Source organism: Panthera tigris, chromosome B3, assembly GCF_018350195.1.
Source record: "Panthera tigris isolate Pti1 chromosome B3, P.tigris_Pti1_mat1.1, whole genome shotgun sequence".
NCBI classification, from domain to species: Eukaryota; Metazoa; Chordata; class Mammalia; order Carnivora; family Felidae; genus Panthera; species Panthera tigris.
The window spans coordinates 61530508-61556573 of NC_056665.1; the positions used below are offsets into that span (position 1 = coordinate 61530508).

Consider the following 26066-nt stretch of genomic DNA (forward strand, 5'->3'; position numbering starts at 1 on the left):
GATTCTCCACCCAGGGTGTTAGCATTCAAATGCCATGGCTTGGCTTTGCCATTGTTAACTGGTTGATAAATGGTGTCTTCAACTATGTAACAGTGGTTTTATAAATAGTTTAAATGAATGTTTGTTACTGTAGATTCAGCTTCTCACCAAGAAGCTTATGGTTTATGTTTTGTTTTGTTTTTTAACTTTTTTAATGTTTATTTTTGAGAGAGAGACACAGAGTGTGAGCAGGGGAGGGGCAGGGAGAAAGGAGACCCAGAAATCAAAGTGGGCTCCAGGCTCTACAATGTTAGCACAGAGCCCGACATGGGCTTGAACTCACAAAATGAGATCATGACCTGAGCCATAGTCGGATGCTTAACCAACTGAGCCACCCAGGTGCCCCATTAAGAAAAATTTTAAATTCATCACCCAGTGTCTTTCTCTATTGGCCTATGTATCAGAAAATACAAAACTCAACGGAGTGACTGATACAGCAGACACTGTCCCTGCTAACAATGTTCATGTTCTGCCCCTTTTATTATTTTTTAAAAGATATTATCAGAGTTTGAATCTTTTAAGTTTATTTTGAGAGAGTGAGAGAGAGAGAGACAGACAGACAGACAGACAGCATGAGTGGGGGAGGGGCAGAAAGATAGAGAGAAAATCTCAGTGCAGAGCCCAATGTGGGGCTTGAACTCATGACCCATGCAATCACGACCTAATCCGAAATCAAGAGTCAGATGCCACTGAAGCACCCATCTTGTTCTGCCCCTTTTAAATCAATTTTATATTGTTTTGTGTTGTAACACCACAGACTGCCTCCAATTATTTTTAATAAGCAGGTTGTATGTATTATTAAATTCGAAAATAAATGTCTCCCAGCCCTCTGAGTGGCACCTCTTTAATACCAGATACCATGTAAGGCCATAACAGGATGTCATCAACTTACTGCTCTGCTAACTCAACCTTGAGGTTGTCACCTTTTCTTACTTGAAGGGACCTTGAGTCCAGCAGGACCTGTAGAGAGGCCCCCAGGGAGCTCAGTTATCAGGAAGCCTCTAAGTTAGCCAGTAAAAGTGATTCACTTCTTTTTTTTTTAACATTTATTTATTTTTGAGAGAGACAGAGCATGAGCTCAAGAGGGGCAGAGAGAGAGAGGGAGACACAGAATCCAAAGCAGGCTCCAGGGTCTGAGCTGTCAGCACAGAGCCTGATGCAGAACTCGGACTCACAAACTCGAGATCATGACCTGAGCCAAAGTCGGATGCTTAACCAACTGAGCCACCCAGGCACCCCTGGAATTCATTCTTTTTTTTTTTTTTTTTTAATTTTTTTTTTCAACGTTTTTTATTTATTTTTGGGACAGAGAGAGACAGAGCATGAACGGGGGAGGGGCAGAGAGAGAGGGAGACACAGAATCGGAAACAGGCTCCAGGCTCCGAGCCATCAGCCCAGAGCCTGACGCGGGGCTCGAACTCACGGACCGCGAGATCGTGACCTGGCTGAAGTCGGACGCTTAACCGACTGCGCCACCCAGGCGCCCCATGGAATTCATTCTTTATAGTGAGGACTCCCTGTTTTATTTGGAGAGTTTTGAAAATTCTTACGGTGGGGGGAATCAATTTCAGATGATAAATATACATTAAACTCAAATCCATTCCAATGGTAGAGTAATAAAAAGCAGGCTGTATTAGCTAAGGTACCAAGATTAAGATCAAATGGTTCAGTACCATTAAGAACATAATTTTAGGGACACCAGGCTGACTCAACTGGTAAAGCATACAACTCTTGATCTCGGGGTTGTGAGTTTGAGCCCCATGTTGGATAGAGATTAAAAATAACAACAACAAAAAGTAAAAAAGTATACAATTTTATCGGCATACCTTCAGTTCATGAAATGAATTGTGTTCTTCAAAATGTTTCTTTTTTCTCTCAATATATTGATCAATGGACTCCATTTCCTTAAAATGAGCCTCATGAAGCTTCTTAAAGTCTAGAATGTTCCCCAAAATATGAAAGTTAGTAACAAGACAATTCCATTTATTCATCTTCCCTTTGTCTTTCTGTTAATACTTATTCTCTTCTCTGCATCCCTGTCAACTTCAACATCATCTTTGCTGTAACTTTAATTTCAAATATTTTAGTTCTTGGAAAGTCAGGAACAAATTATATTCATCTCATAACCTATCAAACACTTCCATTTTTCCATTGTCCATTTTACTCCTGATATTTGGTTTAATCTAGAGAATAAGAGTAATAGGTTTGCCTCCCCCCTCACCAATTAATCAAATGGCTGCCTTTCCTTAGTCATAAATTTGACATTTTATAATGCTTAGAAAGCTTGAGATCAAGGATTGACAAACCTTTTCTATAAAAGGTCAGACGGTAAATATTTTTGTCTTTGTATACATATGTATACGTGTGTGTGTGTGTGTGTGTGTGTGTATGTGTATGTGTGTGTATATATGGTAGAGATCATACCATATGTGGCCCCAAAGACAAAAATATTAACCATCTGAACTTTTATAGAAAAGGTTTGCCAATCCTTGATCTCAAGCTTTCTAAGCATTATAAAATGTCAAATTTATGTATATATATATATATATATATATATATATATATATATATATATATATTTTATAACCCTTTAAACCCTTTATAATCCTTTAAAACCATAAAAACCATTCTTAGTTTAAGGGTTTTAAGGCAGGCCATAGTGGGCAGTACTTGGCTGATCCCTGCTTTGTGCTATTCTGATTAAGAATATCCTAGGGGCGCTGGTCAGTCTGAAATCTTGAGGTCATGCGTTCAAGCCCCAGGCTGGGTGTAGAGGTTACTAAAAAATAAACAGTAAAAATAATACACATAAAAATATCAACATTAAAAAAAACAAAACATAAACTTTCATTCTACCTACATTTGCTGAAGGTCAAATAAGCTCATGTTATCTCTGTTCCAATTTGTTAACAAAAGGATGACTTAAAGTGATGGTTAATTTTGTCTGTCTCAAAGTTTCCATGGGTAATTGTTCAGATAGCTTTCAAAGTCTTTGGTAACCTAAAATGTTAAGGTTTTGCTTGCATGATAAATTCAGATTGAATTCATTGGATATCTAACCAGATAGAGGGTAAAACATGAATTACTAGATATAGGTTTGTACTTGACTTGTTGCAAAAAAACTAAGGATATTTGGAACTGTTGAAAAACATGCTTTTTGCTTAATGGATTCATAAGTTTGCCATCTAAAAAAAATTCTGATGTAACAGAGTTCACGATTGGTTACTTACTTAGGTTTCACTGGAGACTAAGGTTTCTAAGAGTTAAAATTCTGCTAAATGTAGTTAAAGTTGATAAAAATAAGAAAAGCAACTCTGTGTGTAGATAAGTAGGAGATATGAAAGAAAGATATAAGAAATGTAAATGTATTTTTGTTGAAGGTAAAAGTAAGTAACTTTGTCCTAAATGAGACTGGTTATCTGGAGCAAAAGGGCTTGGGACAAAACCTAAATGCAAAGAAAAGTTGTAGAAGGTTCGTGAAGGAAAATCTTTAAAAAGAAATTTTATGTGTGGTCAGGACAGAGTAAGGTTAAAATAAATGGATTTTAAAAGTACACAGGGCTAAGATTAAAATTCCTTCTTTGATCCAAAGGCTGGGAAAATAATGGCAATACTCTTGATGCCGGCCTCCAAATCCTCCACATTTGTGTTGTTCTTGTTTAGCAGAGGAACGGATGCCTCTGCCATATGAGGGATGGGTGATATATGAAGGGCTTTTACTAAGATACTAAACTTAACCCACTGTATGCCAAAAATGGATATCCACATGGCCGAAACATATTCATGTGGGCATTGTTGAAAAAGGCAGGGAATAGACCTTGACTTTGGCCCTTTAACCCCTTCCCTCAATGGCCAATGATTAATATATAAGTTACTGTTGGGCCAAAATAAAATTAGCACATTGTATGACGACCAGGAAAGTCTTGCTTGGTCACAGTCAGACTTCAGCTCAGGTCATGATCTCATAGTTCCTGAATTCAAGCCCCGCATCAAGCTCTGTGCTGACAGCTCAGAGCCTGGAGACTGCTTTGGATTCTGTTTTGTTTTGTTTTTACTAATTGGGTAAAGGCCTTCCCCTACAAGACAGAAAAGTCACAAAAGTAAGAAAAATTCTGCTTTATAAAATAATACCCAGGTTTGGCTTATCTAAAAATTTGCAAATTAATTATGGTAAATGGCTGCCTTCACTCTTTCTCTAGAACTCCTGGCTCTTAAAAAAGTTTTACACATTAAAATAAAGTAGACTGTCTGCTTATACTCAGCCAAAACTCTAAATTAAACACCTCACAGGCATCAGATGCTTTAAAAAAAATTTTTTTTTAATTAAGTTAGGGCCAAACTCTTGGAAATAGAGCCACCATTGATTACTTACTGCTCCTGCTTCTCTATCATTTGGGTTATGAGAGATTCCCTGACATACGTTGTTTACAAAGTCAGGGTCTCTCCTAGATTACTTGACAGGTTTGGAAACTGTAGACATTATCTTAAGATGCCATCTTGCTGGTCAGTATCATCTTTACCTTGTGTTTTTCTCTTTGTGTCTTCTAATGTTTATGCCGCCTTCCTGTACAACTATACTGTGGGCCACTCGACCAACCTTTGGGTAGACTCTAACTGCTGTACCCCTACACCATCCCTTATCAGCTTGAAGAAGCCAGAATGTTCATTGTTCCTGTTACCTAACAGTAGTTACAGGCCCTATTCCAGGGGAGAAATAAATAGGAAAAGAGTTAATATTAGGCAGGGAGAGATAAGGGATCTTCAGGGAAAAAGACTGTAGCTGCAAATCGGAGGCGTCCCCCCACCACCCCATTATCAAGGGCATAAAGAGGGGATCTAAATGAGATAGACAGTCTAATCCTAAGACAACAGATGCGGGCCCTTGGGTCTACCCTAACCACCTTACACCAGTGGGTTAGGGAACGAGTACCTATGAATCTGACCACAGATGCTCACCCCTTTAAACCAGGAGATGCAATATGGATAAAGGAATGAACTGTTCAACCCCTAAAACCTCTCTGGAGGGGACCGTTCACTGTCATTTTGTCCACCCCTATTGCAGTAACGGTAGTAGAAGTGGGTCCCTGGATTCACTACAGCAGAGTGAAGCCAGCATTTCAAAACTGGGAGTGCATTCCTGATCCATCAATGCCATGCAAGCTGACCATACGGAAAAAGCAATCTGCAACTCTGGAGCCTCCAGGAGACTGCAGCCCTGCTCTAGTCACTCTGGAAGCTGACTAATCCACGCATGGCAGAAGCTACAGGAGTTGACGGTCCAATGAAACAAAAGACTATCCTTACCTTCTCTATGTTTCCTTACTGTGATGCACTGTCACACCTTGTTTCTATTATTGTGATTTTTGTTCTACTGAGGCCGCCACAGCCAGCTAGAAATGTGGTGAGAAGTTTCTGTTAACACTCACCTTCCTTTTGTGGACAGGATACTTCGTTGGTACCAACAAGGGGAAATGATGGCCGTAAGAGACTATAAAAATTAGATCCCCACAAACCTTATAGTAAAACAAAATACCCCAGTCCTACTACCAGGGTTTGGCTTCTCAAAAGCCCAATTATTGGGAAAAACTGTCTTGCCTAGTGGAGAAAAAGTTCATCGTCATCTCTGTTAAAAACTTAACATGCCTAGGCCAAAGATTTTATAACTCAACTGCCAGAAAAACCCAATGGTGGGGGACCCCAGATCACCTTGAGCCAGATCCCCACCCCTTGTCTAACTTCTCTCATCTCCGACAGGCCTGGGACAATGTCATCGCAGCTATCAAACGGCAGGCCCCAGGTGGACCATACTAGATATGTGGAAGGACAGCCTATATAAACCTCTAAACCAAGATGATGCTCTTTGACCCTAAATAGAGGGGTCCAAACATCAAAGTAAGGAAAGAAAAAAAACCTCAAGGCAATCTAGCTATATGCCCACGTGACAATAGCCCTCACAACCTTGTAACAGGCAACCACTTAATAAGACTGCATGTTTGTGTGTTACCATATATGGGAAACAAAGAAGTAAAAAATATATAAAAAACTATGCCACATGGCGTTCGGGGCTCAGTTCTTTGGGTACGAACCCAACTGAGCGGTGCCGGTAGGAATAAAGTTGCTTCCTGGAAAGAAAAGCCTCGGTATCACTACTCTGTGCAAGAATTTTGCTACAGTTACACTAATCAACAGATTTGCAATGTACATGAGACAGCCTTCTATTGGAAAATGTCATCTAGGACTTTCACAGCTAGACAGAAGTCAATGCTTGGCTTTAAAGCTTCAAAGGACAGGGGCACCTGGGTGGCTCAGTCAGTTGAGCGTCCGATTTCGGCTCAGGTCATGATTTCATGGTCCATGAGTTCAAGCCCTGCGTCAAGCTCTGTGCTGACAGCTCAGAGCCTGGAGCCTGTTTCACATTCCTTGTCTCCCTCTCTCTTTGCTCCTCCCCCACTCATGCTCTGTGTCTCTCTCTGACAAAAATAAACATTAAATAAATAAATAAATAAAAATAAAGCTTCAAAGGACAGGTGGACTCTCTCATTAGAAGTTACTGCAGGCCAATTGGGTGGCTCAGTCAGTTAAGCATCTGACTTTGACTCAGGTCATGATCTCATGGTTGGTGAATTTGAGCCCTACCATCGGGCTCTGTGCTAACGGCTCAGAGCCTGCTTCAGATTCTCTGTCTCCCCCCGACACTCTCTCTCTACCCCTACCCTACACACGCTCTGTCTCTTGGTGTCTCAAAAATAAAAATACATTAAAAAAAAAAGTTACTGTCTGGGGTGCCTGGGTGCTCAGTTGGTTAAGGGTCTGACTCTTAATTTTGGCTTAGGTCATGATCTCAGTTTTTGAGTTCGAGGCCCACATTGGGCTCCATATTGACAGCACAGAGCATACTTGGGATTCTCTCTCTCCCTTTCTCTGCCCCTCCCCCACTTGTGCTTTCCCGCTTTCAAAATTAAAAAAAAAAAAAAAAAAAGTTACTCCAGCCGGTGACTTGAAGTTGAAGCCAATGCTTATTTACCATGTGAAAATCCTAGGGCCGTTAAAAATTATATGGCACTTACTCTGCTTATGGTCTATAAATGGAATATAGCCTTGATGATAGCACATCTGTTCACAACATGATTTACTGAGTATTTTAAGCCTAGTATTGAGACCTACTGCTCAGAAAAAAAGATTTCTTTAAAAGAGTGACTGTTTATTGACAATGTACCTGGTCACCCAAGATCTCTGTGGGAGATGTACAAGATTAATGGTAGTTAGTTTCTTTCTTTCTTTCTTTCTTTCTTTCTTTCTTTCTTTCTTTCTTTCTTTCTCTCGCTCTCTTTCTCTTTTTAACATTTATTTTTGAGAGAGAGGCAGAGCGTGAGTGGGGGAGGGACAGACAGAGAGGGAGACACAGAATGTGAAGCAGGCTCCAGGTTCTGAGCTGTCAGCACAGGACTCGAACTCACCAGCTGTGAGATTGTGACCTGAGCCCAAGCTGGCCACTTAACTAAGTCACCCAAGCGCTCCAGATTAATGATATTTTAATGCCTGCTAACATAACATCCATTCTGTAGCCCATGGATCAAGGAGTCATTTAGACTTTCAAGTCCTATTTGAGAAGTACATTTTGTAAGGTATAGCTGCCATAGACAGTAATTCCTCTGATGGACCTGGGCAAAACTGAAATCCTTCTGGAAAAGATGCACCATTCTAGATGCCATTAAGAACATCTGTCATTCGCCGCAAGTAATCAAAATATCAACACAACCAAGTTTGCAAGAAGCTGATTTCAACCCTCAAGGATGACTTTGAGGAAACTTCAGTGGAGGAAATAACTGCAGATGTGGAAACAACAAGAGAACTAGAATAAGTGGAGGCTATATACATATAACTGAAGGCTATATACATATAAGCTGCAATCTCATGATAAAACTGTAATGGGTGAGGAGTTGCTTCTTATGGATAAGAAAGTGGCTTCTTGAGATGGAATCTACTCCTGGTGAAGATGCTGTGAAGATTGTTGAAATGACAACAAAGGACTTAGAATATTCCATAAACTTAGTTGATAAAGCAGCAACAGGGTTTGAGAAGATAGACTCCTCTATTTTGAAAGAAGTCTATTGTGGGTAAAATGCTATCAAACAGCATTCATTGCTACTGAGAAATCATTAGTGAAAGGAAGTCAACTGATGAGGCAAACTTCACTGTTGTCTTATTTTTAGAAACTCCATAGCCACTCCCAACTGCCATACCAAGCATTCAACAGTCATCAATACCGAGGCCAGACCCTCCACCAGGAAAGAGATTACTACTCGCTGAAAGCTCAGATGATAGTTAGCGCTTTTTAAGCAATAAAGTATTTTTAAATTAAAGATATGTGTATGTTTTTTTGAGACATAATGCTATCACACACCTGACAGACTACAGTACAGTGTCAACATAACCTTTACATGCACGGGGGAAACAAACTCATTTGATTCACTTTACTGCAATAATTGCTTTACTGCAGTGGTCTGGAACTGAAGCCACAGTATCAGATATGTCTGTATCAACCTGATGAAAAAGGTGGTATAACCCACTCCCACTGTAAGCTGAGGAAGTGAGTTTACTGAGGATAAGTTGCCCGTGGTCTCACAGTGAGAAAATTAGAGAATGAGAATGCAAGCCCCAGTTCCAGCATTCAAGGTTTCAGCTGTTATGGTGCACCGCCTATTTGGAATTAGCCTGAAGGGGCCAACTATTACTTTGTTTCTTTGTGTGCAAAACTTACTTGGAGTAGTGCTTACAGTTCTTTTATTTTTTCCAGGTTTGGAAAATCCATCTGTGTAGAGCGGCCTCTTTTTTTCCGAAGGAACCTTTGAATCTTCATTACCTGAATCAAAAGATACACAAATGATGAAAGATTCCAAAACAAGTTCTTCCAATTAAGAAATATCTAGAAGTTAACATGGGGCATTTTCATTTGACAGGGTCTGCCAAAGTGGTGGAAAAAATGAGCACAAAGAATGAGTTACAGCATCACTACAATTTTAGCTCATATGCTTCAAGTAGCCAAAAATTTTATGCTTCCTGTACAGAGGTTACATAAATATATCAGAAATTTAAGAACACGTTTTCAAAATTTTGCTATGAACAGATTATTGTTATAACAAGAATGATACAATCACAAAATCCCAGGGCACCTGGCTGACTCAGTTGGTGGAGTGTGCGACTCTTGATGTTGGGGTTACGTTCAAGCCCCACATTGGGGTGTAGAGATTACATAAAAACAAAATCTTGGGGCACCTGGGTGGCTCAGTCGGTTAAGCGGCCGACTTCGGCTCAGGTCATGATTTCGCGGTCCTTGAGTTCAAGCCCCGTGTCAGGCTCTGTGCTGACAGCTCAGAGCCTGGAGCCTGTTTCAGATTCTGTGTCTCCCTCTCTCTGATCCCCCCCCCCCCCCCCCCCCCGTTCATGCTCTGTCTCTCTCTGTCTCAAAAATAAATAAACGTTAAAAAAAACAAAAAACAAAAAACAAAATCGTAAAAAAAAAATTACACAGGGGCGCCTGGGTGGCTCAGTGGGTTAAGCGTCCGACTTCGGCTCAGGTCATGATCTTGCGGTGAGTTCGAGCCCCGTGTCGGGCTCTGTGCTGACAGCTCAGAGCCTGGAGCCTGTTTCAGATTCTGTGTCTCCCTCTCTCTCTGACCCTCTCCCATTCATGCTCGGTCTCTCTCTGTCTCAAAAATAAATAAACGTTAAAAAAAAAAATTACACAATCCCATCACCCGAATAAACACCATTAGCATTTTGACATATTTCCTCAGGTCCTCTGCTTCTATACTTGTTTTGTTTTTGTTCTTTAAATCCAGCTGAAATCATGGTGTATACATTTGTGACTTTCCCTCACTGACTTTCCCTCCTTCACCACTTTCCACATTCTGCCATCTTTTCAATTTGAGGCAATCTACTAAAAAATATCCAGGGGTGCCTATGTGGCTCAGTCAGTTAAGCGTCCAACTCTTGGTTTCAGATCAAGTCATGATTTCATGGTTAAGGAGTTCAAGTCCCACATCCGGCTCAGAGCTGACAGCAGGGAAGCTGCTTGGGATTCTCTCTCTCCCTCTGCCCCTCCCTTGCTCTCTCTCAAAATAAATAAACATAAATAAATATCTATATCTCTATCTATCTATCTATCTATCTATCTATCCATCCATCCATCCATCCATCCAAGTGGATTTTCAATAAATGGTACTTATTTATAAATATGTCACTCATCCTGAAGGTGACCCAATACATCCATAAAATATACAAGAATGACTGGATAGAGCACGAAGGACTGCAGGGGCTTCTGCTTGGACCTTGGCTCTAAAACCAGAAAGGAAAAGTTCCATGAAATAGAGGATATTTAGAGTCAGAATCACTCCTCACCAGATTATTATAAATAATAAAATATTATAAATAGAAAAATAGCAACTTCACAAGGAGCAACTTACCAGTATGATAACCTGCTAACAAGCCACCACCTGTGCCTTCTACGGGTGCTGATGGGAGGACCACCCTGCAGAATTCCTACCCTAAGTGCATGATCCAAATCTAAACCTCAGCACACATTAGACAAACCAAGGCAGAGGACTTCCAAAACTGACCTATGTTAAAAAATATAAACTGTTAAAAAACTATTAAAAAATTTAACTGTTTGGTTGACTAGGCAAAAGGTCTTTGTACCTGTGTCTGGAGTAGGCCAGAAGGAGTTGATGGACAAAATATGAACTCTCCTCATCAAGAAGCAATCAACTACCCTAAGCTTTCCAGCTACCACTCTTACTCTGGTTTTTCCACAATATGGAAGAGGTCTCAAAGACTTAAACTTTTGCTTTCATTGTAGACACTTAGGAGTTCTACAGCATGGTGTTATGGGTTGAACTGTGTTCCTCAAAAAGTTATGTTGAAGCCTTAACTTGTAGTAACCATGATGTGACCTCAAGAAAAAGGGTCTATTTTGTGGTACTTTGTTATGGCAGTCCTAGGAAATGAGCGCACATGACTACCCCCCAGGAATTTCAGGGGTTTTTTTGTTTGTTTTTTTGGTTTTTTACTTATTTGACATACCATCTGTTCTACCTTTTCCTGAGGAAACTGCATTCTCCTCTCCTTGGCTCTTGTCTGGTGGTGAAGGAACTTCTCCAACAGTTCTGAGTTTCTGGTTTTCCTGCTTCTCTTGATTCTGGAATTCAATGGGATCACTTATCTTTATCTCTGAATGATCCTGGTACAATTTTAAAAGGGAATGAATTATTTAAATCAGAAGTCACCACTGCCTTCCAAAAATAGGCACCCAAATTGCAAAGAAGGAAGACAAGTAGGAGAATTAGGTTTCTGAGTGACAGATTGGCTCTTGAGAATGTGAATTTGGGAATAGGACATAGGAGAGACCACTGAAAAGCATAAATGGCAAGATTAGATCTCTTAGGGATGAGAAATTAACAAATAATCTAAATGGATAGTCTAATGACTGAGGGAGTATACAGAGCTAGAAAATAAAAATTAGGACTGTGTCTTGTAAAGTTATATTTGCATAAGAAGATTAAAAAGAAAAAAATCAGAGTCCTCCCAAGGCAAGTGAAGCAAGTGAAGGAAGCCCCTGGCTAATCATGTGACTATTCTGCTGAAAGATCAACCCAAGAGTGATCACTAGGTCTGAGGCCAGTTGAAAAGAAAAAAAAAACCCACCTTATTTGATGCTGGTTTTTCTTTCCTTCTTACTTACTACTCATCATTAAGTGAATACTTTCATATTTATTCAACAAATACTTAATTTGTGCTTAATCCTTAGTAAGTGCTTCCCAAGAGCCAGTACTCAGAGTGTGATGAGGACCAGCTTAGACTTGGGTCTGAGCTTTCATGGACCTCACAGCATGCAGAATTTACAACCATCTGGTACCATAAAAGAATTCAGAGAAAGCTTCTTAAGAATACACCAATTTTGAACAGGGAGTGCCCAAAATGGTCACACTTCTATTCACCTGGGAGTCAGGGTTTCTGTGGACTGTCCTGCGCCTTCTCCTCATTTTGGTGACATGGTCAACTGGCAACCTCTCAGCTTGTTCCTGGCTGCTGATCTGCATCTCAGCCTCATCACAAGAGGATGCAGAAATTTGACTTCCATCCTGAAGAGAAAGACATTAATCTGCCATGTCCTATTTTTAGAGTTATAATGTTCACGAAGAATCAGAATTTAAACTGAATAAAAAAACTATTTTACAAAAGGTAATTTTAATACTCTCTTGTACTGAATTATAGTCCAGGACAAGAATTTTAGAGTATTCCAAAAGAAATAATCACATTTAACATCCCCAGCTTGAAAAAAATAGGGTAAGAAAGCATTCAATGTTTTCTTAGTGTAATTAAGCCAATTAGCATTAATTTTTTGAGTATATGCTATTTGACAGGCAGTATGCTCTAACTAATTACAGCTAATATCACATCTTTACTGGGCTTAGTGTTTATACAGGTTAACTCATTCATTCCTCAAAGCCTAGGACATAGGTAGTAACATTATCCCCAGTTTACAGATGGAAAAATTGAGGCTCGGAGTCCAAAGTAACTTGTCAAGGCCAAAATAAGGGAGTAAGGTAAAAACAGCACCTGTACAACCATAAACTAAAAGTAAAGAGCTAAATTATCACAACAGTGTGATAAAGGTACCAAAAGATAACATACAAACTTGCTTATTTTATAAGAACTCATTGAGGGCCTGGGTGGCTCAATCGATTAAGCATCTGACTCTTGATTTTGGCTCAGGCCATGATCTTGCTGTTTGGGAGTTCAAGCCCCATGTTGGGCTCTGCACTAACAGTGCAGGGCTTGCTTGAAATTCTCTGTCTCCCTCTCTCTGTGCCTGCCTCTCTCTCTGTCTCTCAATAAATAAACATTTAGGAAAAAAAAAAGCACAGTATAATATTTGCACTTATTAGTATTAATGGCGGAAGACTGGATTCATTATTCAACACATGATACAGAGACAACGATGCTTTTTATCTTTGTGGGGTGGGCAAGGAATCTTAGTTCTTTCACACCAAAAGGAAATGTGGATGGGTACAAGATTTAAATGTAGAAAGGAAACTATAAAAGCACTAGGAAATTGGGGTATGTGGGTGGCTCGGTTGGTTGAGCATCTGATTTCAGCTCAGGTCAAGACCTCACAGCCCATGAGTTCGAGCCCCACATCTGGCTCTGTGCTGACACTTCAGAGCCAGGAGCCCTGCTTTGGATTCTGTGTCTCCCTCTCTCTCTGCCCCTCCCCTGCTCACTCTCTCTCTCTCTAAAATAAAATAAACGTTAAAAAAATAATTAAAAAAAAAAAAAGCCCTAGGAAACAAAATAGGTGAATATATTATCATGAGTATGAGGAAGGCCTTCTTAAACATGTTCTCTTACCTGAAGACTATAAAGGATAGGCTTGATCTGTTCCTGGTGTTTTTGTTTTTAAAAAAATTCAAATGTTTTGAAATAAACTAATATTATACACATACGGCTAAAAAAAAAAATCCAGTAGTGAAAAGATTATAATGGAAAGCAATTGCTTCTCTGCCCTACCCTTCCCATTTCTAGGGCTTAACTTCAGGTAGTCACTTGTGTATCACTCGTGATTTGCTAGTGGGATATTCATTTGTATTTTCAGTCGCTATGTTTAGTGCCTCTCATATACTGAAATCTAGCTCCTGCCCCACTCTCACCTCCCATCTTCTTCCTGACAGCATGCCACCACCTCAGTCATTCTACGAGTCACCTTTGCTGCTTTAAAGATTCTAAGCCTTTCAATCTTGTCTCACAACTACACAGTATATCCTGTAAATTCCAAGTGCCGCATCCTTATGCTTCCCTTCATTCTGTCCTCCTTTTCTCGCTGTCATCTATTTCTCTTTAAGTTGTGAACATTTATAGCTTGTTACATAACCTTAATTGAACCATCTGTTCCTTGTCTGTGTGCCTGGATTCCAAGAGCTAACAAATCATTAAGTTCTTAAAGCTTTTGTTGTTTTCTTGGTCATCTCAGTCTCCTTTAGGGTCTTTTTATTTATCTTAAGCTCTCTCACACTGGTGACTGGTGCTGTCTATCCTATTTCAAAACAAGGAAGACCTCATTAGAGGCTTGGATGTGTGGGAGGGCCTGTTACCTGGTGCAATCTGATGTACAAGGGTCCTTAGGTGGGGAAGAAGCTATTATGTAGAGGAATCCTTGAATGCCAGAAGGCAGAGGACTTTGCTTAATAACACTGACTTTCCTTACTGAGAAACCTTCCAATATTACAAACCGTAGTTTGTAGTGACACCTGGTGCTCTGCTTGTGGAAGTGGTGGGGGTGAATGTTTTATATCCTGATTTTTCAATCCATTTCACTATGGTGCCTGGACCCCACCCCCTGAGAGTTGATTTGGTTGGCCTGGGTTTGGTAAGACCTATGTATCAGCATATTTTATTTATTTTGAGAGAGAAAGAGTGTTAGTGGGGGAGGGGCAGAGAGGAGGAGAGAAGGGGAGAGAGGGAGAGAGAGAGAAAGAATCCCAGCAGGCTCCATGCTTAGTGCATAGCCCGATGCAAGGCTCAATTGAACGACCCTGAGATCATGACCTAATAGGAAATCAAGAGTCAGACACTCAAATGACTGAGCCACCCAGGTGCCCTAATTTATCAGCATTTTAAAAAATCTCCCCAAATGATTCTCCCATGCATCCTGCAATAAGAACCATAATATAAAACAAATTTATGGGGAGGCAAAGAATAAGAAGGTTTTGAGAATGCCAGGTTTTAGAGGTAAAACATTGCTGAAGTAAAATAGTTCCAAGTCATAAAAGGTCCAGGATATGCTAAGGAAGAGGGGGAAGCAAAGTTACAGGAGTGAGGGAACAAGCAGGCAAGGACAGTAAAGAACATCCAGATGGACCTGTGAATTCATTCCAAAGAAAGTCAGGGCATGAGGGGATGAGGAAGACAGCAAGACACCAAATACCAGAAAGCAACCAGGGAGTCGGCAAGTGACAGCTGAAAACAGATAAGCATAAATTCAAAGAAACAAGGATACATGAGAATAGGAAGATGCTATCTGTATCCCACCTCCCAACTCCCTGGATAGTCATGGGGAAGCAAAAGAAACTGCTTCCACTGTAAAAGTGTTGCCCTTGGGTTACCTGTATTGCTGGAATCTAAAGAGATACTTTTTTTAAGTTTACTTATTTGTGAGAGAGAGAGTGACTGAGTGAGAGAGCAGGACAGGGGCAGAGAGAGATGGAAAGGGAGAAAATCCCAAGTAGGCTCTGCACAGTCACACTGTCAGTGCAGAGCCCCACAGGCGTTTAACCGACTGAGCCACCCAGGGACCCCAAGAGATGCTCTTAAAGTACTTATTTATCTCTCCTACAGGGACTCCCTTATTAACAGAGTGCAAGACAGGTCCCCTAATTGTCCTTTTTATTTTATGTTTTAATGTTTATTTATTTTTGAGAAACAGAGAGGGAGGGAGGGAAGGGCACATAAGCATGGGGGGAGGGGCAGAGAAAGAGAGAGAGAGAGAGAGAGAGAGAGAGAGAGAGACAGACAGAATCCAAAGCAGGCTCCAGGCTCACAGCTGTCAGCACAGGGTTTGAACTCACCAACCTCAAGATTATGACCTGAGCCAAAGTTGGATGCTTAACCAACTGAACCACCCAGGCACCCCCTTAACTGTCCTATTTAGAAGCCTGTTAGCCCAAATCCCAGAGATTGCATATTTTTCTTTAATGTTTATTTTTGAGACAGACAGAGATAGCACAAGCAGGGGTGGGGCAGACACAGAGAGGGAAATACAGAATCTGAAGCAGGCTCCAGGCTCTGAGCTGTCAGCGCAGATTTCAACATGGGGTTCAAACCCACAAACCATGAGATCATGACCTGAGCCAAAGTCAGAGGGTTATCTCACTAAGCCACCCAGGCACCCCTGAGATTGATTGTTTTAATCCCATGCATTTTATGTGAGTCTGGGAGGCTGACAGTGATCAGGAAGGGTATGTTCATTCCTGAATGCACCATGATGTACCTATAATACACTTGTCTAAATCCAAGACTGATGAGGCGCACCTGGTTTAGACACGGAATCCTTGGCACACAGCCACACTAACCCACATACAGCACTTCCCCAAACCATATAGTTAAGGCTGACCTACAATGTGCCATGTCCCACTCACTCAGATGTGATCCATACCTGTGCACTCCCTAGGTGATGATTTGGGGGGGGTCTGGAAGTTTGCACGTCTGACAATCCTTGGTAACATTAATGATCTCTTTGCCATGCATTTGGACTGTGTTGACTCTTTCTGTAGCCTTAGTAAATAAACTCTGTCTATAACAGGTCCTCCCATCAATCTAAGCTCACTATTGATATATTAAGAATTCTTGGGGCTCCTGGGTGGCTCAGTTGATTGAGGGTCTGACTTCAGCTCAGGTCATGATCTCAGAACTCTCTCTCCCCACCCCACCCCTGCCCTTTGCTCTACTTCCTTGCTCTCTCAAAATAAAGTAAAAAAAGAATCCTGACTTAGGAATTCTTTATCTGATTTATGCTTTTGTGAAATTTTTTCAAAATGAAATGGCCCAAAATGCAGAATTTGAAAATAGGATAATTTTAAATTTCGTCCATTAATTGTTATCCAAACTAAAATCTTGATTTCAAATGGCACCACAATCAAGTATCCTATATATGGAAGCGAGGGAGGGAGGAAAGAGATGGGAAGGGAGGGGAGGGGCAAATGGGAAGATGGGGGTACAGGCCGGGGGGGGGGGGGGAGAGGCGGCAAGAGGTGGGGGCAGATTGAGAGTAATATGATGTAGAATCTTAAAGCTAGAATTCAAAATTAATCCTTTTTTTTCTGTTTTAAGTTAATTAAACCAGGAGCCAAAAGAATTTTAAATATTAATAGTTTTAAATGTTTATAACTTGGAATATAGTTATAGAGATGACAAATACAGAGAGGGGAAAAATTACATTTTTGGTTCATTTTTATATTTACCTTCATTTCCAGATAGATAATGGATGCTCTTCAAAGCCCGGGGCCTTAAGGCCTTTCCCTATTTTCCTCCATTTCAAGTTTAGAATCCTGGCTCTGTCAAAACCTTTGGTGTAGGTCTGACACAGCCAGGACAGGCTCTCTCCCATTAGCTCTGGTTTACAGTTCACCACACAGGGCACTTTCACAAGCCCAACTCACAGACCCTTTGACTCTTAATATTCAATTCAGCCAAGCAGATGTTATTTCCATTTTAAAGAACAGAAAACTAAGAATCTAGTCACTTGAGTTTTCCAAGATGACACAAAAAGAAATGACAACTGCTATTTAACCTGGGTTTTTTGGGTTTCAAATCCTGTTCCTTCCCTGCTCATACCAGGCTAGTTCTTGTAATGATTGCCAACTAATAATTAACCTTTGCATTTGTATGAGAACATCTTATTCAACAGATTACTTGCTATATGCAGTTTCTCTATAACAAACAGTTATTATGAAAGGATTTATTATTACCAGTAATTATCTCTTTGGGGTAAATATCATGTCTTAAGTCATCACTCATTAACTAAATATAATTGTTTTAATATTTAATAGGTGATAAAAATATTACTTACCTGATTCTCATTTTCTTTTTTTGCTTCATGTTGAAGGTGGGCTTTCAAGGCTTTTAATAATTTGCCTGCCTGCAGGAAGGTTAAAGACTTTATCAGTAGGGCCAAAAATCAAGTAAGCAAGAAAGATAATAACCTATCTTTCCCATTTTTAAGGACAATTATTCTCCTGGTCTTGTATTCCTCAAGGCAGCCTCTGGGAACAGGAAGATGACCAACACAGAATTGGCCCCACATAGATTTCACACCAGAACGGGGAAGTGAGACAGGGAAAGAGGAAAGGACCACAGAGGCACGGGGCTAAGAACCAGCATGGGGAGGCCTAGGCTATTGTACAGAAACACAAATGGGCACAGTCACCAAGATCTGGACCACGAGTCAGGGTCAACTTCAGGAGGTAACCAGACACACCAGTTCTAAGACAAAGACATGATGTCTATAGCTGCTGAGGTGTGAAGGATGAACAGGACAGCAGTGGCTACAAGGAAGAGGTAAATAAATCACATGGGAAGGCGAGAATGAGGGTGGTTTGTGGAACTCGAATTCAAAGTGGCCAGAGCATGGAGCTGCTGGAGGGATGGTGAGAGAGGACCCTGGGAAAGTGGGCAAGGACCAATCCTGCCAGGCCTTATAAGCCTCTTGAAAATACAAACTTTACCCTTAGAGTAAAGGGCATTGTCTGAAGAGTCCGCAGCAGCACAGCAGCACAAAATTTTACCAATTTTGCTTTATTCAAAATTGTCCTACTCTGGTAGGACATTGTGCAGGATGCACTTGATGGCAGGAAGACAAAGTCAGGAAAGCATCTGGAAAGCTGTTGCAGGAAACTAGAAAGGACTGTGGCCTGAACTAGAGCAGGGTTAAGGCAGTATGGACAGATTCAAAACCTTTTTAAGAAGTAAAATCAGTATGAACATAGGGGTTGAGGAATAGTGAAACTTTCTTACACCTAGGTTTCTGCTTGGGCAGCTCATGGAACATGGTGGGGGTCTCTCAGATGAGGAATGCCAAATACAGGCAGGCTTAGAGAGGAGGATGGTTAAAGGGCTCCTGAGGAAAGGGACTCCTATTTTCTCTTTCCAGTCCAGGAAACCTCCCATTCTTGAAAGAGAAATATCAATCTGACTGGTTATGTTTTCTTGTGCTGTAAAAGATCAAGCATATTGGTTATGTTGTCTTTTCCTTCTCCTCCACTCAGCCAGGCAGTTGAAAATCAGAGATTTCCTTCTCAAGGTGGGCTCAGCCACCACTTCTCATACCATTTATCATTGGCCATGTGTCCAGGAGAGAACAGCAGAGATCCAGGTTTGGTTTAGGCTTTAGGGGACAGGAGAGGCTGCGCTTAGGGTGTGAAGCCCATCCTCCAGCCCAGTTCACCAGTATGCCCTATAAGTTATTAGTCACCATACTGGCTAGTAATAGAGTGGTACCTATTTTCTACTTGCTGTTGTTTCTTGAACCTCTCTAAGGGTCTTCTCTGTGAAGGGGATGATTGGCATGGCAAAATTGAGGCATTCTTGGTTCTTCTATCAAATTTTTGCCAACCACTTCATTGGATTTTATCTTTTTTTTTTTTTTTTTTCTGGTAGTGAAAACACTTCACCTAAGATCTACCTTAGCAAAATAATAATAATAATAATTTAAGAGGTAAAGAGAATGTAAGTTGGGGGAGAGGGGCAACGGGAGAGAGAGAATCTTAAGCAGGCTCCATGCTCAGCACAGAGCCTGAAGCAGGGCTCCATCCCATGAGCGTGAAATCATTACCTGAGCCAAAATCAAGAATCGGACACTCAAACAACTGAGCCACCCAGGTGCCCCTAGCTTAGCAAATTTTTAAATATATGATACAATATTGTTTGTCATAGGTTCGAAGTTGTACAGGTTTCCAGAACACTCCTTAAAATGCCACAAAAATACCAAGCTTGTGATAATGATAAAACGAGGTGCCTGTGGCAGAGCCAAGTCAGGGTATCTAGCTGACTGATGTTATGGGGTGATGCTCACAAGAACCAAGCAGGAAGTGCAGGTGTTAGTATACACAGGCATTCCCTCAACAAGCACTTATCATGCTGTGCACTGTCCCAGGCACTGGAGAGAGAGTGATAAATGAGACGGACAAGGTCCCCACTCCCCAGGAACCTCTACTGGTGGACCAGTGGGGAAACAGACTTTCTTAAAATTTCATTTAAAAAAAATTTTCCCCCCAATGTTTATTCACTTTTGAGAGACAGAGAGAGACAGAGTGTGAGTAAGGAAGGGGCAGAGAGAGAGGGAGACACAGAATGCAAAGCAGGCTCCAGGCTCTGAGCTGTCAGCACAGAGCCCAATGCAGAGCTCAAACTCATGAACTGAGATCATGACCTGAGCCCAAGTCGGATGCTTAACCGAATGAGCCACCCAGGCGCCCCTAAAATTTCATTTCAAGAGAAAGAGAGCTCGAATGGGGCAGAAGGGCAGAAGGCAAGAGAGAATTTCAAGGAGGCTCCATGCTCAGCACAGGGTCCCACATGGGGCTCGATCTCATGACCCTAGGATCATGACCTGAGCCAAAGAGTCAGACACTCAACTGACTGCTGAGCCACCCAGATGCCCCAGCTGTTTTCTTTTTTAAACATTTCCCTCCAAATCAGGATCAAACCAAGTATGTCACCTTACATTTGCAGGAGTCTGGATTTTATTTTAGGTGTGAAGGAAGTCAATCACCTTGATTACCAAGAGACTACTACATTGAGTCAAGAGTACAGGTGGGAAAGCATCAGGCTGAGGCAGTGGTCAAGGGAAGAGGGTGTGTGGCCCAGGTCTGCAGCACTGGAGATGGTGTCCAGACGTCAGATTTCAGGAGTAATTGGGAGGAAGAGGCTACGAGGATGGATGTGGATCATGAAGAGAAGAATCAAGAGTGTTCTAATGTGAGACCCCACTAAAAAGGAGAACTATAGATCCATTTCCCTCATGAACATGGATGCAAAAATCCTCAACAAGATATTAGCCAACCAGATCCAACAATACATTAAAAAAATTATTCACAACGATCAAATGGAATTTATTCCTGGGATGCAGGGCTTGTTCAATATCTGCAAAACAATCAATGTGATTCATCACATCAATAAAAGAAAGGACAAGAACCATATAATCCTCTCAATAGATGCAGAGAAAGCATTTGACAAAATACAGCATCCTTTCTTGATAAACACCCTCAAGAAAGTAGGGATAGAAGGATCATACCTTGAGATCATAAAAGCCATATATGAATGACCTAGCGCTAATATCATCCTCCATGGGGAAAAACTGAGAGCTTTCCCCCTAAGGTCAGGAAGAAAACAGAGATGTCCACTCTCGCCACTGTTATTCAACATAGTATTGGAAGTCTTAGCCTCTGCAATCAGACATCACAAAGAAATAAAAAGCATCCAAATCAGCAAGGAGGAGGTCAAACTTTCACTCTTCGCAAATTACATGATACTCTATGGAAAACCCAAAAGATTCCACCAAAAAACAGCTAGAACTGATTCATGAATTCAGCAAAGTTGCAGGATATAAAATCAATGCAAAGAAATCACTTGCATTCCTATACACCAACAATGAAGCAACAGAAAGGGAAATCAAGGAATTGATCCCATTTACAATTGCCCCCAAAATCAGAAAATACCTAGGAATAAATCTAACCAAAGAAGTGAAAAATCTATACACTGAAAACTACAGAAGGCTTATGAAAGAAATTGAAGATGACACAAATAAATGGAAAAAGATTCCATGCTCCTGGATAGGAAGAACAAATATTGTTAAAATGTCAATACTACCCAAAGCAATCTACATATTCAGTGTAATCTCTATCAAAATAAAACCATCATCCTTCAAAGAGCTAGAACAAATGATCCTAAAATTTGTATGGAACCAGAAAAGACCCCAAATAGCCAAAGCAATCTTGAAAAAGAAAACCAAAGCTGGAGGCATCACAATCCCAGACTTCAAGCTATACTACAAAGCTGTAATCATCAAGACAGTATGATACTGACACAAAAACAGACATTCAGATTGATGGAACAGAATAGAGAACCCAGAAATGGACCCACAAACGTATGGCCAACTCATCTTTGACAAAGCAGGTAAGAATATCCAATGGAATCAAGACAGTCTCTTCAGCAGGTGGTGCTGGGAAAACTGGATAGCGACATGCAGAAGAATGAACCTGGACCACTTTCTTACACCATACACAAAAATAAACTCAAAATGGATGAAAGACCTAAATGCAAGACAGGAAGCCTTCAAAATCCTTGAGGAGAAAGCAGGCAAAACCTCTCTGACCTCAGCCGCAGCAATTTCTTACTTGACACATCTCCAAAGGCAAAGGAATTAAAAGCAAAAATGAACTGTTGGGACCTCATCAAAATAAAAAGCTTCTGCACAGCAAAGGAAACAATCAGCAAAAATTAAAGGCAACCAACAAAATGGGAGAAGATATTTGCAATATCAGATAAAGGGTTAGTATCCAAAATCTATCAAGAACTTATCAAACTCAACACCCAAAAAACAAATAATCAAGTGAAGAAATGGGCAAAAGACATGAATAGACACTTCTCCAAGGAAGACATCCAGATGGCCGACACAGGAAAAAATGCTCAACATCACTCATCATCAGGGAAATACAAATCAAAACCACAATGAGATACCACCTCACACCAGTCAGAATGGCTAACATTAACAACTCAGGCAACAACACATGTTGGTGAGGATGAGGAGAAAGAGGATCTCTTTTGCACTGCTGGAGGGAATGCAAACTGGTGCAGCCACTCTGGAAAACAGTATGGAAGTTCCCTGAAAAATTAAAAATAGAACTACCCTATGACCCAGCAATTGTACTACTAAGTATTTATCCAAGGGATACAGGTATGCTGTTTCAAAGGGACACATGCACCCTAATGTTTATAGCAGCCCTATCGACAATAGCCAAAGTATGGAAAGACCCCAAATATTCATCGATGGATGAATGGATAAAGAAGATGTGGCATATATATAATATATAAATATATATAAAACATATAAATGTGTATATAAAAATTATATATAAAAATATAGATAATGTTTATATATAAATTATTTGTGTATATTTATATATAAATTATTTATATTATTTATATATATTATATACATTTATATAAACATATGTAAATATATATCATACACACACACACAATGGAGTATTACTCGGCAACGAAAAGGAATGAAATCTTGCCATTTCCAACAACATGGATGGAACTGGAGGGTATTATGCTAAGCAAAATTAGTCAGAGAAAGACAAATATCATATGACTTCACTCCTATGAGGACTTTAAGATACAGAACAGATGAACATAAGGGAAGGGAAGCAAAATTAATATAAAAACAGGTAGGGGGACAAAACATAAAAGACTCTTAAATATGGAGGCAAACAGAGGGTTATCGGAGGGGTTGTGGGAGGAGGGATGGGCTAAAAGGGTAGGGGGCATTAGGGAATTACTCCTGAAATCATTATTGCACTATATGCTAACTAATTTGGATGTATATTAAAAGAGTGTTCTAATGTGGGTCTCAATCATCTACTGAGACTGGGAAGAGATCTTAATTGTTTTGAAGTGGCCATGTTGTTTAAGATGCACTTAAAGATATGAGTCAGCACCTCAGGAGAGAGGTCCCACCAGAGATATGGAGTCATGAGTTCAATATGAATTTAAAGTTATGATAGTGGATAAGGTCACCTGGGGGAAAGCACAGTTAGAGAAAAGACAGAACTCTGGGGCACTCTGCATTTAGAAATTTAGCAGAGGAAGAAGCAAGAGAGAAGGCTAGAAAGAAGTGCTGGTAAGATAGGAAAAAACTTAACATCAAATAAGCCTCAAAAGAAGTGGTTTAAGGAAAAAGGAACATTAGATCCTGCCAAACAGCAGAGGAAGATAGAGATGAACTGTACGCTTGGTAAGGTGCAGAGCATGGTGGCCTTGGTAAGAGCAATTACAGTGAAACAGAACAGAGAAATCAGGCAGCAAATGAAGGACAAGGTGTCATGAGAGAGCTTTGTTTTATTTTAAGATGGGGGATATTAAGACTTGATTGCATATATCATGGAAATGAGCAACCAGAGTGGGAAAAACTGATGTAGGAGAGAGGAGCTAACTGCAGGCACATAGCCCTGGAAGAGGGAACAAGATCCACAGCACAAATGGCAAGGCTGCCCTCACACAAAGACAGAGGTCTTGGGGATTGGGGACAGGCGCGGGATGGCTGGATAGTTTGATGGTGGAAAGAGGAGGTAATTCTTAGCTGATTGTGTCTATTTTTCCATGACCTATGAGGAAAAGTCAAGTGAGGGAAGGGAGCCAATTTGAGGTGAGAGGATATGAAATAATGGTCCTCAAAAATAGAGAAGTTAATGACTACCAAGGGAGTATAGGGGAATCAAATGCTCATTTTATGATTTATGGTCATAAATTTAAGTTCAGTCAGCAAAGTCAGGGGGTTTTCTCCAGGCAGAGTCGGCTGGTTAGGTACAAAGATTAAGCACCTAGCCAGGTTTAATCAGGCTTGGAATTTGGGCAGGAGAAGAAGGGGAGCTACAAGAGAATGCAGATGGCGCCAGTCTTTGTAATCTAGGCTTGTTTGTGAGCAGGAAAGCCAGGGCAGGAGTGAGAAGGACCAGTGGCCACACAGTAAATACCAGTAACTGACTCCTTCATTGAGACACTACTCTCAATGGTAAAGCACAAAAAAAGGGCTAAGATTTTTCCTTCTAAATTTATTTTGAATGTTACCATTCTGATGGAATTTATTTAAATCTTATTCTGTTTAGTGTTTTAAAATAATCAAAAAAGGGCTGCCTGGGTGACTCACTTGGGTAAGCATCTGACTCTTGATTTCAGCTCAAGTCATGATCTCAAGGTTCATGGGATTGAGCCCCTTGTCTGGCTCTGTGCTGACAGTGCAGAGCCTGCTTGGGATTCTCTCTCTCTCTCTCTCTCTCTCTCTCTCTCTCTCTCTCACTCCGCCCTTCCCCTGTTTGGACACACACTCTCTTTCTAAATAAACATTAAAAAAGTTTTTTAAATCATCAAAATGATCATCTAATCTTGATCACTGCTTAGAGCAATTCGTTCATATTTTGCTTATATACTCTGAACTTAAAAAGCCAACTGATTTAACAAGCTCCTAAGCTGTACAAATTGTAAATAATTTAAAACATTTTAGTTATAAGAAGTTACAATCACATAAAAAGTTGAGAGCACAGTCTAATGAACTCCCATGTATCTATCACCCAGTTTCAACAATTATCAACATTCTGTTGTTCTTACTTCATCTTATTACCCTCTCTTTGTCCTAGAATATTTATAGCAAATCCCAGGGGTCATAACATTTCAGCTGTAAGTACTTGGCATGTATTACAAGAGAGAAGGCCTTAAAAAAGGGGCGGGGGGGGAGGGGGCGCGCCTGAGTGGCTCAGTCGGTTAAGCGGCTGACTTCGGCTCAGGTCATGACCTCGCGGTCCGTGAGTTCGAGCCCTGCGTCGGGCTCTGTGCTGACAGCTCAGAGCCTGGATCCTGTTTCAGATTCTGTGTCTCCCTCTCTCTGACCCTCCCCCGTTCATGCTCTGTCTCAAAAATAAATAAATGTTAAAAAAAAAATTAAAAAAAAAAAGAGGGGGGAACATAACAATACCATAATACTCCAAAAAATTAACATTATCTTAATACCTAGTCCAAGTTTAATTTTCGTCAACTGTCTCAAAAGTCTCTTTTTATAGTTGGTTATAATCAAGTAGTGTATGGTCAACTTTGGGGAAACAGTACCTCTCAAGAAATATTTAAAATATTTATTGAGGGGTGCCTGGGTGGTTGGGTCAGTTGAACATCTGACTCTTGATTTTGGCTCAGGTCATGATCCCAGGGTCATAGGATTGAGCTCCACATCCAGCTCCGTGCTGACCATGGAGCCTGCTTAAGGTTCTTTCTCTGTCCCTCTGCCCCTCTCCCCTGCTTGCTGTCTAAAATAAAAAATAAATTAAAATTTTAGGGTGCCTGGTGGCTCAGTCGGTTGAGTATCTGACTCTGGCTCAGGCTGTGATCTCACAGTTTGTGGGTTGGTTTGAGCCCCACATGTGGCTTTGTGCTGACAGTGCAGAACCTGCTTGGGATTCTCTTTTCTCTCTCTGCCCCACCTCCCACCCCCGATCGTGCTCTCTCTCTCTCAAAAATAAACATTTTAAAAAATTTAAAAAATATATTTATTGATACCTACTATGTGCCAGATACTGTGTGCTAGAAAGGCAATGGGGTCTGTGGTGGCCTGAAATACTTTACTATGCCACTCTATAAAAACAGGTGACTAATCAGCTAATGCAGATTAGGTGCCTCAAGAGACTACAGGTGAGGCTTTTAGG

General features: G+C 40.7%; 2 protein-coding genes across 6 annotated transcripts in view; one reads left to right on the forward strand and one right to left on the reverse strand.

Annotated features, from left to right (window-relative positions):
* NDUFAF1 (NADH:ubiquinone oxidoreductase complex assembly factor 1) overlaps nucleotides 1-9248 on the forward strand; it is a 51983-nt gene extending 42735 nt beyond the window's left edge. The window contains exon 6 of the mRNA XM_015537367.2: nucleotides 8837-9248. The gene's annotated coding sequence lies outside the window, so the exon portion shown is untranslated. The remainder of the gene's footprint in view (nucleotides 1-8836) is intronic.
* NUSAP1 (nucleolar and spindle associated protein 1) overlaps nucleotides 1-26066 on the reverse strand; it is a 43339-nt gene that overhangs the window by 15916 nt on the left and 1357 nt on the right. The window contains exons 2-6 of one of the 5 annotated variants that reach the window (XM_042989119.1): nucleotides 17663-17731; nucleotides 12036-12179; nucleotides 11134-11236; nucleotides 8801-8902; nucleotides 1866-1975 (exon numbers count right to left, since the gene is read on the reverse strand). In XM_042989119.1, coding sequence (XP_042845053.1) covers nucleotides 1866-1975; nucleotides 8801-8902; nucleotides 11134-11236; nucleotides 12036-12179; nucleotides 17663-17731 — 528 coding nt within the window. Of the gene's footprint in view, nucleotides 1-1865; nucleotides 1976-8800; nucleotides 8903-11121; nucleotides 11279-12035; nucleotides 12180-17662; nucleotides 17732-26066 lie in introns of all 5 variants that reach the window. The other 4 variants (XM_007081679.3, XM_042989118.1, XM_042989117.1 and 1 more) reach the window with 4 other exon arrangements.